The sequence below is a fragment of the Crotalus tigris genome, unplaced genomic scaffold (assembly GCF_016545835.1).
Source record: "Crotalus tigris isolate CLP2741 ecotype Arizona unplaced genomic scaffold, ASM1654583v1 scf7180000024437.13266115, whole genome shotgun sequence".
NCBI lineage: Eukaryota > Metazoa > Chordata > Lepidosauria > Squamata > Viperidae > Crotalus > Crotalus tigris.
In genome coordinates this window covers 5,479,887-5,497,235 of record NW_024100606.1, presented here as the reverse complement: position 1 = coordinate 5,497,235, position 17,349 = coordinate 5,479,887, and the positions used below count along the sequence as shown (strand labels likewise).

The window sequence follows — 17,349 nt, the reverse complement described above, 5'->3', positions numbered from 1 at the left end:
TAACAGAATCTATGACTCCACGTGGAGAAATTATTGCATCTGGTGCACAAAACAACAGCTAGACCCCTTTAGTATTTCGATCCCAAGGATCTTAGACTACCTAGCAGAAGGCCTGGATCGGGGACTAGCGCCCAACACAATTCGCAGACAGGTAGCCGCCTTATCCACCATTCTTAACTATGGCAACTCTGAACCACTAGCCAGGCATCCAGTGGTGCGATCCTTCATTAAGGGCGCAACAAAGAACGGTCTACCCGTGGTCCACAGATATCCCACCTGGGATCTGTCTAAGGTCCTACAGGCCATTACCTTAACCCCATTTGAATCTGTTCGGACCTGCACCTTACAATACTTGACCCTTAAGGTTTCCTTTCTGGTCACTGTTACTTCAGCTAGGTTTATTTCAGAATTGGCAGCACCAGTGCTTTTTTTCTATTAAAAAAAAGGTGCCGGAACTCACACACGTCATACGACCTGCCTTGCCTACCCTACAAGGTTCCATCCAAAAAAAGGTGCTGGAACTCCGTTCTGGGCGTTCTATGAGAAAAAAAGCCCTCGACAGCACTATCAGTTAGAGAGGATCTGTGTATCTTCCACATAGACAGGGTGGTCCTACGTTTGCACCCTTCCTTCATTCCCAAGGTTAATTCCCTATGTCACAGAACACAGGAGGTAGTGCTACCAGACTTTTACCCCGAGCCGTCCCATGAATTGGAGCGCAAGTGGCACATTTTAGATGTTCGTAGGGCTTTAAGACAATACATTAAATGAACGGCACCTTTCCTCAAATCGGAAGCCCTGTTTGTCTCCTTCATTCTCACACAAGAGGTCAAAGGGTCACAGCATCCACGATCAGAAGCTGGATTAGAAGGTGCATAGCAGAGGCATACAGGGGAAAGTCATTAGCAGTCCCCAGGCAAATCACTGCACTTTCCACTCGCAGCACTGCCACTTCAGCAGCCTGGGAGACTCAGGCAGCGATTGAGGAAATATGCAGGATGGGGACGTGGGCATCTCCTTCCCCCTTTATAAGACACTACAAGTTAGATAGGTTCGCATCTGCAGAGGCCTCCTTCGGCAGGAGGGTCCTCCAAAGTGTAGTATCAGAGAGTGGGACACAGGCCCAGACTGACTCCCACCCGTAGGGACAGTGAGGCTTTGGTATGTCCCATTGGTGGATTCTCCATTCGTCATACTGGAGAAGGGGCATTGTCTTACCTGAACGCCTTTTCTTAGCATGATGATGGAGAATCCACTCCCGCCCTTAGGGCCAGTCAGGTCCTGTGCCTGGAGAAGGTTGAGCCAATACAAGGTTACATAGCCAACAGCTTTCGCCTCAGTCAAGACTGGGGAAAGGGGCATCTCAGGAGGAGAGGCGGAGCAAAATTGGCTGACTTAGTCTACGGGCAAAAGACAAGCAGAATCCATTGGTGGATTCTCCATCGTCATGCTGAGAAAAGGCGTTCAAGTAAGACAACGCCCCTTCTGTTGCTTTTTCTATTATTCCTACTCTTGTCTAGGATAAAATTTAGTATCTATAATTGCATGTTAATAATATAATCTCCAGTTCCTCTATTTCTTATGATTCCTACCCACATTTCTGCCAGATTTTGTTCCATGTATGTGGCTTTTTATTTTTTAAAGCGAGACGGTTCCTTGTCTTTGATCCAAAATGCAGTGGATCTCTTATCTAAGAGTAGCAAATCAGTTATTTTTCTTTTTTTTGGGAAAAGACAATGGCTTTGATCTAAGAACTCTGACAAACTATTCTATACACTAAAAGGGCTTATAAATTTTATTTTTGAATAATAGACCCACAAATTACATATTCTAGCCTTAAAAGTAATTTGTAGAAATATACTGGGCTCTGCTATTTTGAAAATGCAACAAGACAATCCCAAGTGTACACTCATTTCAGTTTTGTAGAAGAAACACTTTCTTTGGGGGGAATCTTAGTTTATTCAAAGAAGATTAAAATACAGAAGACCAAAATATTTTTTAAAAGGACAAAAGAATAAAAAAGACTTTAAAAAGAAAACATGTAAAATATAATACAGCAATGTTGGTTTCCCACCCTTGCATAACAGGCCAAAATAATTTTAAACTATTAAACTATTTAATCTATTTACAAATTGTTAGCCTATCATCTATAAACTATACTATAACAAAATTGTTAACAAAAAAACAATGAAAAATTATATAAAAGTAATAAAAATTGTGAACAATAAGAAAAAAACAAGACTGAAATTCCAAAACCCTCTGTTAACAAACTGTTACTGTAATCAGCCCATAGAGAATTTACCATGGTTTCAATCCCAAATCATTCTTCTCACAAGAAGAAACCCCCCTGTTCCGTTCTTTCTTTCATGGTCTACTTCATGTATATAATTAGACTTCACATTGCCTTCCATTCTCAAGAAATTACTGATTATGATTTTCCACCAAATGAAACAGTATTTAAATCTCAAGGAAGTGATGAGGAACATTTATAACAATCTGTTGTTATAAACTTAATATGCCTTAAAACATTGATTTACATAAAAAATGAGTTTTCAATCCTTGGATGGTTTACTGAGAAAAGAGCAGGTAAAAATAGTGAAATAATCTGGCTGAGATAGGCACAGATAAACAAATTAGCTTAGAAGTCAGTTTATTTAGGGGGTTTGACTGTATAGCTGAAATAAATGATGATTTGTGTCATAGAATGTAGTCAATCAGAAAAGGAACATGGTTCAATGCACAATTGTGGATATGCATTGATTAAATATCTTTACGAGTCATTGTGGCATTTTTCTATTGATCTGCATCTAATTTGATTTTAAATATTTCTGGATTCTGATCATTGAATTCTTTTTTCCTTATTAAAATGTATGCTTCTATTTCAATATTTTGTAGGTGTTTGGGAATAAAATGATAATTCCCTCCTTGGATGGAGATCTTTTCCAGTGGGATCGTGACAGAGAGAGCATTGAAGCTGTTCCATTCACTGTTGAATCACTTCTTGAATCATCCTACAGATTTGGGGATGATGTAGTTCTGGTTGGAGGAAAGTCCCGAACAACATATGGCCTGAGTTCATATTCAGGAAAGGTAAAACAAGACAACTTTGGCAACAGAGTTTTGACAATGTTTATGAGTTTTTAAAATTGTTTTGAAATAGTTTATAGCCAACCTATCTGGTAAGATTTTATAAAACTTGTAAAAGCTAACTTGCCTTTTGTCAGTTTCAGTCATATTACAAATTGAATGTTTAATTTATTTCATTTCTTATGTACCGTGTTTTCCCCAAAATAAGACCCACTGAGAAAATAAGGCATAGCCTGATTTTTGCCATGTGCCTAATATAAGCCATACTCCAAAAATAAGCCCTAGTTAAGAGCCCGCCTACTCCGTCCCACCATCTAGTTGTTTGCTGCAACGGGGCAGGATAGCATGTGTTGCACTGTTGCCACCACAAGGTGAGGTGAGGCAGGTGGAGCTGCCTCACATGCGCTTACATCAGGGTCTCCGCAGACAGGCCACTCCCCACTCAGTGGCCTCCCCCCGTCTGTTCAATTATCCAGCTGTCTGCCCCCTCTTCTCTTTCGCTTCCTGAGCCAGACTGCCATGCTACGGAGGATGGGCGGGGGAGGCTCAGTCGTATTACCCATCCCCCTCCACCATTTCAAAGCCGGGGGGGAGTGATGGCGAAAGGCTCTTACACTGCTGCGCAACAGTCTGTGTTCTCCAGTCCAGGAGATGGAGAATCCACCAATGGGTTTTCTCTGTCTGCCTGCTCTTGAGACCAAGTAGCCAAACTTAACACGCCCCCTCTTGCTAGGAGATCCAGTCTTAACTTGGTCTCAGCTCTTGAAGACGTATTAGGTTTGGCTCTCAACAGATAGCAGGTTAGAGATAAAATCCATTGGTGAATTCTCCCTTCTTAATTCTAAACAACAACAATAATTTGGAATCCCCTTAACAAAATTTGCCCACAAGTACTGGGATCAGTACTAATTGCGACGAGATCAAGGTGTGTGGGGTGGGGGGGGAGGGTTTTTTTTTGCAGCTTCCCTATTTCCCTTTCCCCAGGACTCTGGGGAAAGCTTACAACTGGGGCTGCTAGGAACTTATTCACCTTCCCTTCCCCCCCCCCTTCCTTGCCTTCGTTCCGGCGTGCGTTGTTCAGGCTGCAGGTCTGAATTCAAAGTTGGATTCAGACCTTCAGAGTCACCTTAGGCAGCTAGAAACAGTCGCGGACGCCATTTTGGTTGCCGTTTCAGGCACCGAAGGCAATTCAAGCCTCATGGCCTTGCCTGCCATTGCGAGGGAGGCCACGAAGGTGCTTCTCCTTGTACCAACTAGTGTTCCCACCGCGGCTGCCCCGGACCCAGGAATTGGCTGCTAGGGCCACGGAGACTGTTCTCAGTAGAGAACGAGTCGTGGCTGCCATTTTGGAACGCCGTAATCGACAGGGAGCCGCAAACGGTCCTTGTTAAGGTGTTGCCAGCATCGCAGTTCCTTCGGGGGCTCCGTTAAATAGTCTCTCTTCAGAGAATCATTTCCTGCATTCCCTCCTTTCGCAGGGCGCAAATTGTGGGTCCACCTCCTGTAGGCCTCTACCATAAACTCCACGTGGAACTTCTGCAGGCCCAACAGGGCTAGTCACAGTAGGAGCGGCCGTTTTGAACTACCCATGGGGATTCCTTTAGGTCCAACGGGACCTGCTCCTAGTCATTAAACAGTCCTAGGCCACAACTGGGGGTGCATCGCTCACTCCACACTTTTCACTACAAAAACAAATTGGGTAACTGCCAATTGAGATCTAATCCGTCCTCTGTCTGGACATCCTTTCTTTTCAGGCCTCTGTGCCCCTTTTTGGGGTTGTTTGTCTTTTTTTTCCTTTTTACTGCTGCACACTGGCCACCTAAGGCCTCCGGGCGGAGCCCAGAGAGTAGTTCCAAACGTGCCTTCGGTATCTCATTCCATTGCCGTGACCAAAGCTCAGGGAGAAATTTTTTTCTGGTCAGGTGTTCAGGGGAACAGTCTTGTTACTTGTTCCAATTTCGCTTCCGCCAGCTACTTGCCTACCAGAGCTTCATCTCAACTTTTTTGAGACTGCTCAACCAGGATGGAAGGTTCATCGCTGTCTCAACCCATGAGCACTGCCTCTCCATCCTCTAGTTACGCTTGCCATAAAGCCCCTGAACAGGAGGTGGCAGGCAAGGCCAAAGCTAAGACTAAGCACACGCTCAAGAAGTCCTCCAAGTTGGTGGAAAAGCAAGCCAGCCGTAGGCACCAGGCTCTGGAGAAGGAGTTCTGCAGAGCACAGAGGCAGGCCGGATTAGATACGGATCAATTGGTGAACCCCGGAGTTGACCTCCCTTTAGGTCCCTTAACCTCAGCTCAGGGCGTATGGTCCATCCCAGGGACACCAGTTACACTAGGTTCACCCTTCACAATGGCTCAACACAGAACAACAGTTTCAGGAACAGCCCAAGAGGCTACATTTACGCCCACAGCTGCAGGACTCAGGGGACCGGACATCGGAGATCTTTTCTCCGACAGCCGCCTTGAGGCCTTGCTATCCAAGGTCATGGACTGGGCTCTAGCTCAGCGTTCCTTCCATACACTCGATCAAGGGGCCTCCACATCAGCTATGCCAGCTTATAATCCTACGGAGTTTCCCGTACTCCAGGAACCCACGTCTCCTGCACATTCCTCCATGAGCGGTTACTCTTCCCTTCAAGATGAGGAACAACCAGAATTTAATCTCTCAGAGGAGGAGGAACTGCCCCCTGAACCCTCCCCTTCGGGAGTTCTATTCAATTCGGCCCTTTTTCTCACTATCCTACGCAAGGCCACTTCCACGGCAAACATAGGATCCGATCAGTTTCCTCAACCGCAGGCACCATCGGATACCAGCCCCAGTCTGATATTTTTTGAAACGGTAGCAACGGAACATCACGTCCCGTGCCCCTCCATTTTTCTGAAAGGGATTAAGAAACAATGGGCTTCCCCTTCTTCATTCCATTCCGTAAGCAGAATTGACAAAAAGATCTTTAGCACCTCCACAGACCTCACTGATGCACTTGAGGTCCCCAAGATAGATGAAGCCTGGACCTCTCTGGTATCCCAGACTGCAATTGCTGGGGATCTGTCGGAGGCGCTGAAAGCAGACGACAAAAAATGGGAACAAACTTTCCAGAAGGCCCACAAATCAGCAGCATGGGAAATTAAAGCAGCTACCCGTGCGTCCTTCTTTGTCAGGACTACCCTTTTATGGCTACGCCAACTTCAGGCCAGAGTCCCCGCTGAGGACATTCGGACACACCCAGACCTAGCCAAAATGGTGGCGGCCACTGAATATGCTGCAGATGCAATGCTTCAATCGGCCATCTTTTTCTCTAGGTCTATAGCATCCAATATCATTGCCAGGAGGATGCTGTGGCTAAAACATTGGCAGGCTGACACCAAGCTCAAATGGCGTCTAGCAACTGCTCCTTATCTGGGCAACAATTTTTTGGGGACGCCCTGGCTCTGTACCTTGTAAAGAACAAGGACAAGCGCAAGGTCATGGCTCATTTGAACAAAAAGTCCAACAAGCGCCCAACTCCTTACTTTCGCAGACAGTCCTTTTGACAGACAACAAGTACAACAGCCACTCAGCCCTCCCGCTCATACACCCCCAGACAGGAAAGACCATATGATCGCCCTTATGACAGGACAGGGTTTTGACCCAGACAACAAAACCAGGCCAAGCGGCCATTTCGTGGGGCAGGACGTCCCCTACAGGAGGTCCAAGTGACTCCTACACTGCCCTTCCCATTGGGGGAAGGCTAGCTCACTTCTACCACCAGTGGGAACTCACCTCCACGAACAACTAGGTATTGCAAACCATCCAGTTCGGTCTGTCCCTGAAGTTTCTAGCCAAACCCCCGGACCGATTCACTGTTTGTTCCGTTTCCAGGGATCCACTCAAACAGGGTCTCATGCTGGAGGCCATCCAACACCTTTTAGAAATTCAGGCCATAGAACTAGTACCGCCAGACCACAGGGGAGGGGGATTCTACTCCATCCTCTTTGTGGTTTCCAAGGCTTCAGGGGGATGGAGAGCGATTCTGGACCTCAAACATCTCAACCATTACATCACTAACAAAAAGTTCAAGATGCAATCTCTCCAGTCCATCCTGGGGGGCATCAAGACAGGGAGACTTCCTGGCGTCAATAGACCTCACGGAAGCGTACCTCCACATTCCCATTCATCCAGCTCATCGACAGTTCCTAAGGTTCTGTTACAGGGGCAGGCATTTCCAGTACAAGGCCCTTCCTTTCGGCCTTTCTTCAGCACCCAGGGTGTTCACCAAGATCCTGGCCGTGCTAGCCGCCCACTTGAGGAAAATACCAATACACGTCTAGTGTTATCTGGACGACATCCTGATTCAAGCGTCATCCTTCCAGGCAGCTCAGGTGGACGTAAAACACACCATTCAGGTCCTTCAAAAACATGGTTTCTCAGTCAACTTTCAAAAAAGCCATACAGTTACCTCATCCAGGCTTCTGCACCTGGCAGCCATTATAGACACCACGAACTGCATGGCTTATCTCTCTCAGTAGCGAGTGGTCAGCATCAGGGAGCTGGCTCTCCGAGTGTATGGGGAACATACAGTTCCACTGGTTTTACTCTCCCAACTATTGGGAAAGATGGTCTCCTGCATAGCCATAGTTCCCTGGGCCAGACTCCACTTACGGGACCTCCAATGGTTCCTCCTACCATTCCAGCGGGTGAATGCCAGCGCATCCAATCGTCAGGTCAGGATCCCTGTTCAGTTTTGCAGGGCGCTCCTCTGGTGGTTCTCACAGGTAGTGACCAAAGGATCACCCTTCAAGGAACTGGACCGAATCACCATCATGACAGACACGAGTCTGTTTGGTTGAGGAGCCCATCTACAGTCTCAGTTTGCGCAGGGCCGTTGGTCCCGCGCAGACTTGAGACACAATATCAATTGGCTGGAGCTCAGGGCCATCTACCTAGCTCTTCGCCATTTCAGGCACCAGATCAGGAGCCGTCATGTCCTGGTACTTACGGACAACATGGCGTCCAAGGCACACGTCAACCGTCGGCACCAGGTCCAGGTCCCTGATGTCCGAGGGACGGCTCCTGGGTTCCTGGGCAGAATCCAACCTGGCCTCCCTCAGGGCCGAACACATCTCGGAGGTCAACAACCAGCAAGCAGACTTTCTGAGTCGCTCTACGGTGGATCCCTTGGAATGGAGGTTACATCCAGATCTGTTCTCCGAAATCTCTCACAGGTTCGGCCGTCCGATCCTTGACCTGTTTGCGTCGTCGACCAATGCTCAATTCCCCAGGTACTACTCTCGCTATTTTCTTCCAGGGGCAGAGGGGACGGATGCCTTGTGGACTGCGTGGCCACAATGCCTTCTTTACGCCTTCCCTCCCCTACCACTCATACTGGCGACCATCCGCAAGCTACTCCAGGAGCAGGCGGAAGTGATCCTCGTGGCCCCGTACTGGCCACAGAGGCCGTGGTTTGCTGACTTGATGAATCTTTCCTGATCACTTCCATGGAAAATTCCCCCTCATCGTGTGTCACTACACCAGGGGACCCTCCAACATCCGGATCCTCAATGGCTACAGTTGACTGTCTGGCACTTGAGCGCAGCATAATGGCACAAGAATTATTTTCTCCTCATGCCATTACCATGATTCAGGCTTCTCATCGTCCATCAACCAATCATATTTATGATTCTACTTGGAAAAATTTTTGCCATTGGTGTTGAAGACGACAACTAGATATTTCCAAATTGACCATCCCCCAGATCTAGATTACCTCTTGAACAGTCTGGACAGTGGCCTCGCCCCTGCGACTATCCGCAGACAGGTGGCAGCCCTGTCCACATTACTCCATTGCACGGATTCCGTTCCCTTAGCTCACCACCCTAGGATTCGCGCCTTCATTAAGAGTGCATGCAACACCAGGCCCCCTGCGGTTCACAGGTATCCTTCTTGGGAATTGCCTCGCGTCCTCCGCGCTCTAACAAAAACATCCTTTGAACCCATAGTGACCATTCCGTTGCGGAACCTGTCTCTTAAGGTGACCTTTTTAATTGCCATCACATCAGCCAGGCATATCTCTGAGCTGGCCGCCTTGTCGGTCAGGAATGACCTTTGCATCTTTCACAGCGATAGGGTGGTACTTCGCCTGGACCTCACCTTTGTACCCAAGGTAAACCCGCTCTTCCACAGAGCACAGGAAGTTATCTTACCAAATTTTTGCCCAAATCCTTCCCATGACTTGGAGCGGCAGTGGCACATGCTGGACGTCCGCAGAGTGCTACGGCATTATATCAAGCGCACGGAGCCTTTTCATAGGTCTGAAGCCCTGTTTGTATCTTTCCATCTGGCTTCTCTGGGACAGAAGGTTTCCGCTGGCATTATTGGGAGGTGGATCAGGGCCTGCATCGCGGAGGTATACCAGTCCTCTTCCCTGCCGGCTCCAAGTCATCTTACTGCCCATTCCACTCGCAGTGCTGCAACCTCTGCGGCATAGGCCACTCAGGCCTCCATCGAGATTTGCAGGGCTGCGACATGGTCCTCGCCCTCCCCGCTTATTCGCCACTACAGGATTGACTGCTTCGCTTCTGCGGATACCTCCTTTGGTCGGAGGGTCCTTCAGCAGGTGATATCCGGGGAGGTGGATCCGGTCTTATCTGTTTCCCACCCTTAGGGACAGTGAGGCTTTGGTATGTCCCATTGGTGGATTCTCCATCTCCTGTAGTGGAGAAGGGGCGTTGTCTTACCTGAATGCCTTTTCTCAGTACGGAGATGGAGAATCCACACCCACCCTTTAGGTCAGTTAGGCCTATTATAGGGAATTTGAGAGCCAACACCTCGTCCATCTTCAGCCACTTTCGCCCTCGTTAAGACTGGATCTCCTAGCAAGAGGGGGCATGTCAAGTTTAGTTACTTGGTCTCAAGAGCAGGCAGACAGAGAAAACCCATTGGTGGATTCTCCATCTCCGTACTGAGAAAAGGCGTTCAGGTAAGACAACACCCCTTCACCACTAGAGGGGCTTTATTTGGTCCTGGCTGCCCCCGTTTCACCCCACAGATCACCCGCCTGGCAGCAGCCTCCACCAGTTCTCCCATGGCTTGCGTTGTGACTAGGTGGCGCAAGCCTCCCTGCTGCCTCCCTCCTCCTGCCTTTCCTTTTGCAAGTAGACAAAGCTTCCAGTCCATCATTTCTCCATCTGGGCAAAAAGTGTTTGGGCGCCTATGGGGCACTTGGAACAGCGAATAGCTCCGTTTTTAAGTGCCCTATAGGTCCCCAAACACTTTTTGCTCAGACGGAGAAATGATGGAGATTGGAAGCTTCGTCTGCTTGCAAATGGGATGTTTGGAAATGGAGCAAATCGCTCTGTTTCCAAGTACCCCATTTGCAAGCAGATGAAGCTTCCAGTCTCCATCAGATCTGTGTTTGGGTGCGTATGGGGCATTTGGAAACAGAACAGATCACTCCATTTCCAAGCACCCCATAGGCGCCCAAACACTGTTCGCCTGGTCGAGAAATGACAGAGACTGGAAGTTTTGTCTGCTTGCAAATGGGATGCTTGGAAATGGAGTGAATTGCTGTTTCCAAGTGCCCCATTTATAAGCGCCACCCGTTTCTTCGATTTTCCCTGCCTGTCTGACCCGATCTTATTTTCGGGAAATGGTAATTTAGTAACTACCAACATGTTTTGTTATAAAAACACAAAATATTTTTCTCAAAAGCACCGTGGTTTCGGCGTGTGAGTGCTTTAATATTAGAGTTTGCTCCTAATGAAGCACCATTTATATATGACTTAGGGAATACATTTTTACTTTTTGAATTCAAATATAAAAATGGAATATAATATAAAATATCAGAACTTACACTTTATTAATAAAGATATCAGCATCTAAGGAAGAGCCTGTTTTATTAAATATTTCCTTCTGGCGCCAGGTAAAATATATATGTTCAGCAATGGGCTGTCGTCGCTGGGATGATGATGAGATAGAGCAGGAAGATATTCTTCTCCTACATAGAATTCAGAAAACTGTTCGTGCTGTTGGGCCCCGCAGCGGCAATGAAAAGTATGTATAGTAGTATTATATCTTAATGAATTAATAATTCTTCTTCATAGTTTTTGCATATGATATACCTGCATCCCAAGGTTAGTACAGGTAGTCTTTGACTTATGACCACAATTGAGCCCAAAATTTCTGTTGTTAAGTAAGACACATTAAGTGAATTTTGTCCTATTTTACAACCTTTCTTGCTGAAGTTGTTAAATTCGTAACATGGCTGTTAAGTGAACCTGACTTCCACATTGACTTTGCTTGTTAGAAAGTTGCAAAAGATGATTTCATGACCCTGGGACACTGCAACCATTATAAATACATGCCAGTTGCCAAATGTCTGAATTTTGATCACATCACCGTAGGGATGCTGGAATGGTTGTAAGTATAAAAAAAATGGTCCTAAATCACTTTTTTCGGTGCCATTGTAACTTCAAAGGATCAGTAAATGAATGGTTATAAGTTAAGGATTATCTGTATTGGAATCTTCTAAGGTAGAGAAGATTATGTAGCAGAATGCATAATCAACTTCCCCTCAATTTTTTTTATTGCCACCACAGCAACAGCATTTAATAATGGAAAGACAATAGAATGTATCTAGATACATTATGTAAATATAGAAGAACAAAAGGTTGAAAATTACTATAAAGATAAATATGTAAGAAGTAAATTTTAATTTACGGTACATATCAACATACAGCTTTCTTTTATAATTAACAAATGACATAATTTAGTAAATAATTACTTCCTCCTGGAAAAAAATATGCAAAGATAAGACAAACATTGAGGCACTTTTCCCTTAAATTAAGTTTACAGATTTTCTCCCTTAATCTAGTTTTTAGTTAATATTAGTACATTGGAGATTAGTTATACCAAATTAGTTTTACTACATTTCTGAATGTTAGGATGCATTATTTCAGAAACAGTATGACATTTATATCATTATAAAGATAGAACTGATATGGAATCACAGTTTTGCCCTTTTTTTAAAGGTGGAATTTTAGCGTTGGTCATTTTGAACTACGTTATATCCCGGAGACTGAAACAAGGGTAGGATATCTTGAAGGGAATATGAAATCAAATATTAACAAAGAAGATTCTAAAATCATTTCGGAAGTAGAAGAACAGGAAGCTACAATGAAGGATACAGTGATAAAGGTTTCAGTAGCTGACTGGAAGGTTATGGCATTTAATAAGAAGGAAGGACATCTAGAATGGGAATATCAGGTACTAAAGATGGGGAATATGTTAATGCTGTTTAGAAATATCATAATGTTACCAAAACATTTTTTATTTTCTTTTAGTATTATGGAACTTAAACTTTTTAAAACAATTATCTTCTGTATAAATTGTACTTTGTATTTGTAAAAACCTGTGTATTAAAAACTAATGAATGTCACATTTATTGGATTTTTTAAAAACAATGATTTATTTTATTTTCAGTTTTGCACTCCAGTTGCTTCTGCTTGGTTGGTGAAAGATGGCAAAGTAATTCCAATCAGTCTCTTTGATGACACAAGCTATACTTCTAATAATAATATCTTAGAGGATGAAGAAGATCTTGTGGAAGCTGCTCGAGGAGCCACTGAATCCAGTGTTTATTTAGGTATGCTGCCTACTTAAACATATGGCATCATTTTTTGTCCCAATCTTTATAGACAACTTCTGTATTTTGTTTATATTTTTATATGTTGTTTATATATTTATATCAATTATGATTTTTTCAAGAAAACAAAAGGTTTTGAATCTGAGCTATGCTTTTAATGTATTTTGCATTATTGTATCCATATATACTTTGTTTCCCTGAAAATAAGACCTAACCAGAAAATAAGCCCTAGTATGATTTTTCAGGATGCTTGTAATATAAGTCCTACTTCAAAAATAAGCCCCAGTTAAGATTGTCAGCGAGACGGATTCATTTAGTACAGGTAGTCCTCGAATTAGGAATGTAATGGAGCCTGCCCATTCCATTCATAACTCGAGGATTCGTAGGAGTGAATCTTGTACCTTGAACACAATTCACTCCCAGGTTTTACCCATGCGTTCACTAATTTAATGTGTGGGCGAATGTGTAACTTGTTAAGTGAACATGAAGTATCTCGGGGGGGAAGGCCATGGGGGGGCTAGTTATGGAACAGGCCATCTTCAGACCACCCAAGGCCTCCCCCAACTCAGTGAAATACCCTCTCCTGAGGGTCCACAATTGCTCTCTCCCTCCATCCAGGTCACTACCTTGTAAAGATCTGTCTCCTGTCCAGCCTCTCTGTTTCTTTCTCTGTTCCTGGCAAGAGCAGAGGGAGGCCTCCAAGGCTCTGAAGAGATCTCTAGAAGCAAGTGGCCACCTCCCCGATCTCTTTTCTGGGCCTCCGGGCAGCCTCCGTTCTGGGCCTCTGAGGCCTGGAGGAGACCTCTGAGGCCCAGAAAGGGCCTCTGACGCCCGGATCTCCATCATTTCTGGGTGTCAGAGGCCTTTTCTGGGCCACTGCCACCTGGAAATGGCTCCAGGGGACATTTCAATGGGTTCTCCAAAGGCCCAGTCCGGGCATTGGTGGTCTTTTCTGGGCCATTGCCACTCATAAAGGACGCCTGTGGACGCTTCATCAGGGCTCTGTAGGCTGATTCAGGCCTCGGAGGCCTCCTCCAGGACTCCGAGGCCCAGAACAGAAGCAATGGGTGGCGGCTACATGCTTCCAGAGTTCCGTTCTGGGCCTTGGAGTCCGCCTCCAAGCCTCCGAGGTCCAGAATGGAGGCCGGGGGAGGCTTTCACGTGCCTGCAGAGATCTGTTCTCTTCGGTTTCCGTTCCATTCTCTGTTGCAGAGAATAGAAACCTAAATTGTGAGATCACACAAGATCAGTAACATGAAATCTCGTGCCCCTGATCTCATGTGATCTTGCATTTCTTTAGGCCTCTATTCTCTGTGAACTCACCAAAGAAACAGCCAAGAAAGCGAAGGATCTCTTGATCTTCGCAAGGTGAGTATCCTTAGGCCTAGTGCCTAGAAAACCCAGGGGGGGGGGAGGAGAGAATAGCCAGGGTGAATGTTGCAGCACCACTGCAGTCGTTCGTAAGGGTGAATGACTGCTATGTTGCGGCAACATTCGTAATTTTGGGACTTTTTGTAAACACTAGAGGGTGTTTATTGCGTAACTTCAAACGTTCATTAAGGGAACGCTCATAACTCAGGGATTACCTGTACCATATTTTCCTGAAAACCAGAAAATAAGACCTAATGTGTCTTTTGGAGCAAAAATTAATATAAGGCCTGGTCTTATTTTCAGGGAACCACGCGTACCATATGACCAGTATTTTGTGCATAGAAAAAAGATGGATACATTTTGAAATGTATTCTGTGCATATTTATCCAGAAATAAATTCTATTGCTTACAATGAGGTTGCATTTCTTTTAAATGGGTGAAGGAGCAGGCAGCAATCTTTAAATTACATAGATTGTAGTTATTGGCCAAAGTATAATACATGTAGTTTAATAGCCCTCATTTTATGGCTCACTCTTTAAACTTTTAAAGCAACCATGACTTTGGGCATCCTCGCTGAAACAGTCATATGAGCCTTCCAAAATAAGCAGTGTTTTAACTGTTTAAAGTTAAACAGTTAAAGTTTAATGTTGCTTTAAATACTCTACATATTTTCTAAAGCACAGTCCTATTAACTATGCCATGTTTAATAATATAAAAATTCAGGGTATAGACACAGTAATTGTTGATTGTAGATCTGTAATTCTCTAATCTGATTGTGCTCTCACTATGTACTCTGGGTAAAATTATTATTTTTTCTTTAAGTGAGTCATTTGACTGTTTGGATGTGGAAAGACAGTTATTTCTATGTTTAAATTATTATTGCATACTTTATGCTCTCTTATATTTCCATAAATGTTTTACTATTGATTGTACAGTATAAATATAGATATTAATTCATAACATGATTTGTTTGGATTTGGCAACTCCAAAAATTAAAAAAAGAAAAAAGCAAATACAACATTGAAAAAATGCTTTAAAACCTACTACCTATTCAAATATTATCCCCCCTAGTTGTTCTGTCCCAGTGTATGTGAGTCCTTGTTATGCTCACAAGGAGAAAGCCCTCTTCCAAGAAACAGGCAGGAACCGCAAGAAAAAAACAACCCCTTTTATTCTCACAGACCTGAGTCAATGTCCAAGGCAAACAAGCATAGTCCACAGAAACTTGTTGTTGGCAACCAACACCTCCCACAGCTTCCCTTTTATAATTCAGCCAAGGCATGGCTTCCTAATGCCTTCTCCTTTGCCTTTGGAGCAGCCCCATTGCATTCCTCTGTCCTACTCGCTTATCTTGCCTGCGCATTCGTGCATCTGCTTATCTTGCCTGTGCATTCGTGCATCCGGGATTTGTCTCAGCTGTTCTTCATCACTCCCAGCACAGCTGTCCCTCAGCCTGACCGAGAGTAGAGGGGCCAGGTTCCTCCTCCGATTGTAAATCTTGGAGCTCCTCAGAGCCGTCCTCTGACTCTAATGCCACTCCAGGCCCCTCCTCCTCATCTGATTCCTCAGACACAGCTGTCAGATCCACTGGCTGGTGAGGAATCACAACACTAGTTGAATACTGATTAATACATTACTACAATATTATTCCCACCTCCTGCGAAACAGGCACCAACATTTTTTAAACTACTAAATCTATTTGCAAATTATTGATCTGTCATCTATATACTATATTAATGACAAAATAATTAACAGAAAGAACAATAATAATAAAAAAGACAAGGTTAAAGTTTTAAAGTCCTCTGTTAACAAACTGTAATCAATTCGTAGAAAATTTACTAGGGCATCTTATCGATCCCAATTCATTCCAAGTGTTAAGCATAATTCATCCTGAATCAAATATCCATGTTTGTTTCTTAATGTCATCTCTTATCAATTGTTTTCTGGTAAAATATAATAATTTCAGTCTCCACAGATGGTCTTTCTTCCCAACAAAGTCCAAATGAAAATGGTTTTCGATTAAGTGTAATAAATCCATTCCCCAAATCTCCTTCAATCTTCCTAAGGAAAACTAATTTATCATTTTTCCATTTAATCAAGCGTCTGCTGTTGTAAAAGAATGCAGGCTTGAACTTCAGAGAGATGTATGCAATCAACTCAGTTCTAAGTCTATTGCTCTTTCCAACAGTCCTGCAATTTTGAAATCACATTCCTTTTATGAGTCTAATTTATCCAAAGCTACATGCATCTAAAATTATTTCATCATTTTTTGAAAAAAACTTTCAACTAAAAATTGCACGTTACCAATTGTTTTTTTTTCCAGATATCAGCCCCCTCTCCCCCACTTGTCTGTAATATAATACATTGTTGGTCTGTGTAACTTAGCCAGAAAACAAAGAACATTGAAGCAAAGTGAAGAAATAAATAAGAAAAGCAAGATAGATATTTTCTAGATATTTTGATCCAAGATTAAAAGAAAATTAACAAATAAGCAAATTTTGCATAAAAAAACCCTTTGGTGAGAGATAAATTAAATGAAAGCACTTTCACCTTCCAAAAGCATGTTCCTTATAGAGAATGAAAGTTATTCAGGAGGGGGGAGGGGACAGCTAGAGTCCAGCAAGAGTTAAAATAAATCAATATTCAATTGACCAGCCAGCTTTTAAAGATAAAAGCAAAGTAAATCAGAAGATTCAAAAAGTGAAGTTAAAACTGGAGCATGCTTAAGAAAACAAACTGCTAAGAAGATGACTTTCTGACTGTTCCTACAGGGAACTGGAATCTTCAGGACTCCGCTTTCCAGGGGGGTTCATGGCCTTCCAAAAGCTCATTCCTAAGAGTTCCCATTCAAATCCAGAGAGCAGCACTGCAGAGAACCAGCTTTGGTAGCAAAATCTGCAGATAGTTGGCAAGGGGGAAAAAACCCTTACCATTCAGCAGCACCTTACCTCAAGCAGCTATGCTTGAGAAATCATGGCTTGGTACAATATTTATTTACTCATTCGCTGCCCATGTTGGCTATAACACAATCTAAGTTTAATAAATTCTGTTTTAAGTACTGTTTTGAAATTTAATGAATTAAGCTTACCAGTCCTGTAAAAATTATTACTGCTGATTTTATATGCAGGAATGTATAGAGGTCAGCTGTATCTTCAGTCATCAGTTAGAATTTCTGATAAATTTCCTACTAACCCTAAAGCTTTGGAATCCAGAAATGATAATGCCGTTATTCATTTGCCTATGATCAAGTGGAAGCCTTTAATTCGTAAGT

At 43.9% G+C, this 17,349-nt stretch overlaps 1 protein-coding gene across 4 annotated transcripts in view; it reads left to right on the top strand.

Moving 5' to 3' along the window:
* EIF2AK3 (eukaryotic translation initiation factor 2 alpha kinase 3) overlaps positions 1-17,349 on the top strand; it is a 69,838-nt gene that overhangs the window by 31,917 nt on the left and 20,572 nt on the right. For all 4 annotated transcript variants that reach the window (XM_039331643.1, XM_039331642.1, XM_039331645.1 and 1 more), the window contains 5 exons: positions 2,896-3,090; positions 10,986-11,116; positions 12,094-12,328; positions 12,545-12,707; positions 17,206-17,343. In XM_039331643.1, the coding sequence (XP_039187577.1) occupies positions 2,896-3,090; positions 10,986-11,116; positions 12,094-12,328; positions 12,545-12,707; positions 17,206-17,343 (862 nt within the window). The remainder of the gene's footprint in view (positions 1-2,895; positions 3,091-10,985; positions 11,117-12,093; positions 12,329-12,544; positions 12,708-17,205; positions 17,344-17,349) is intronic.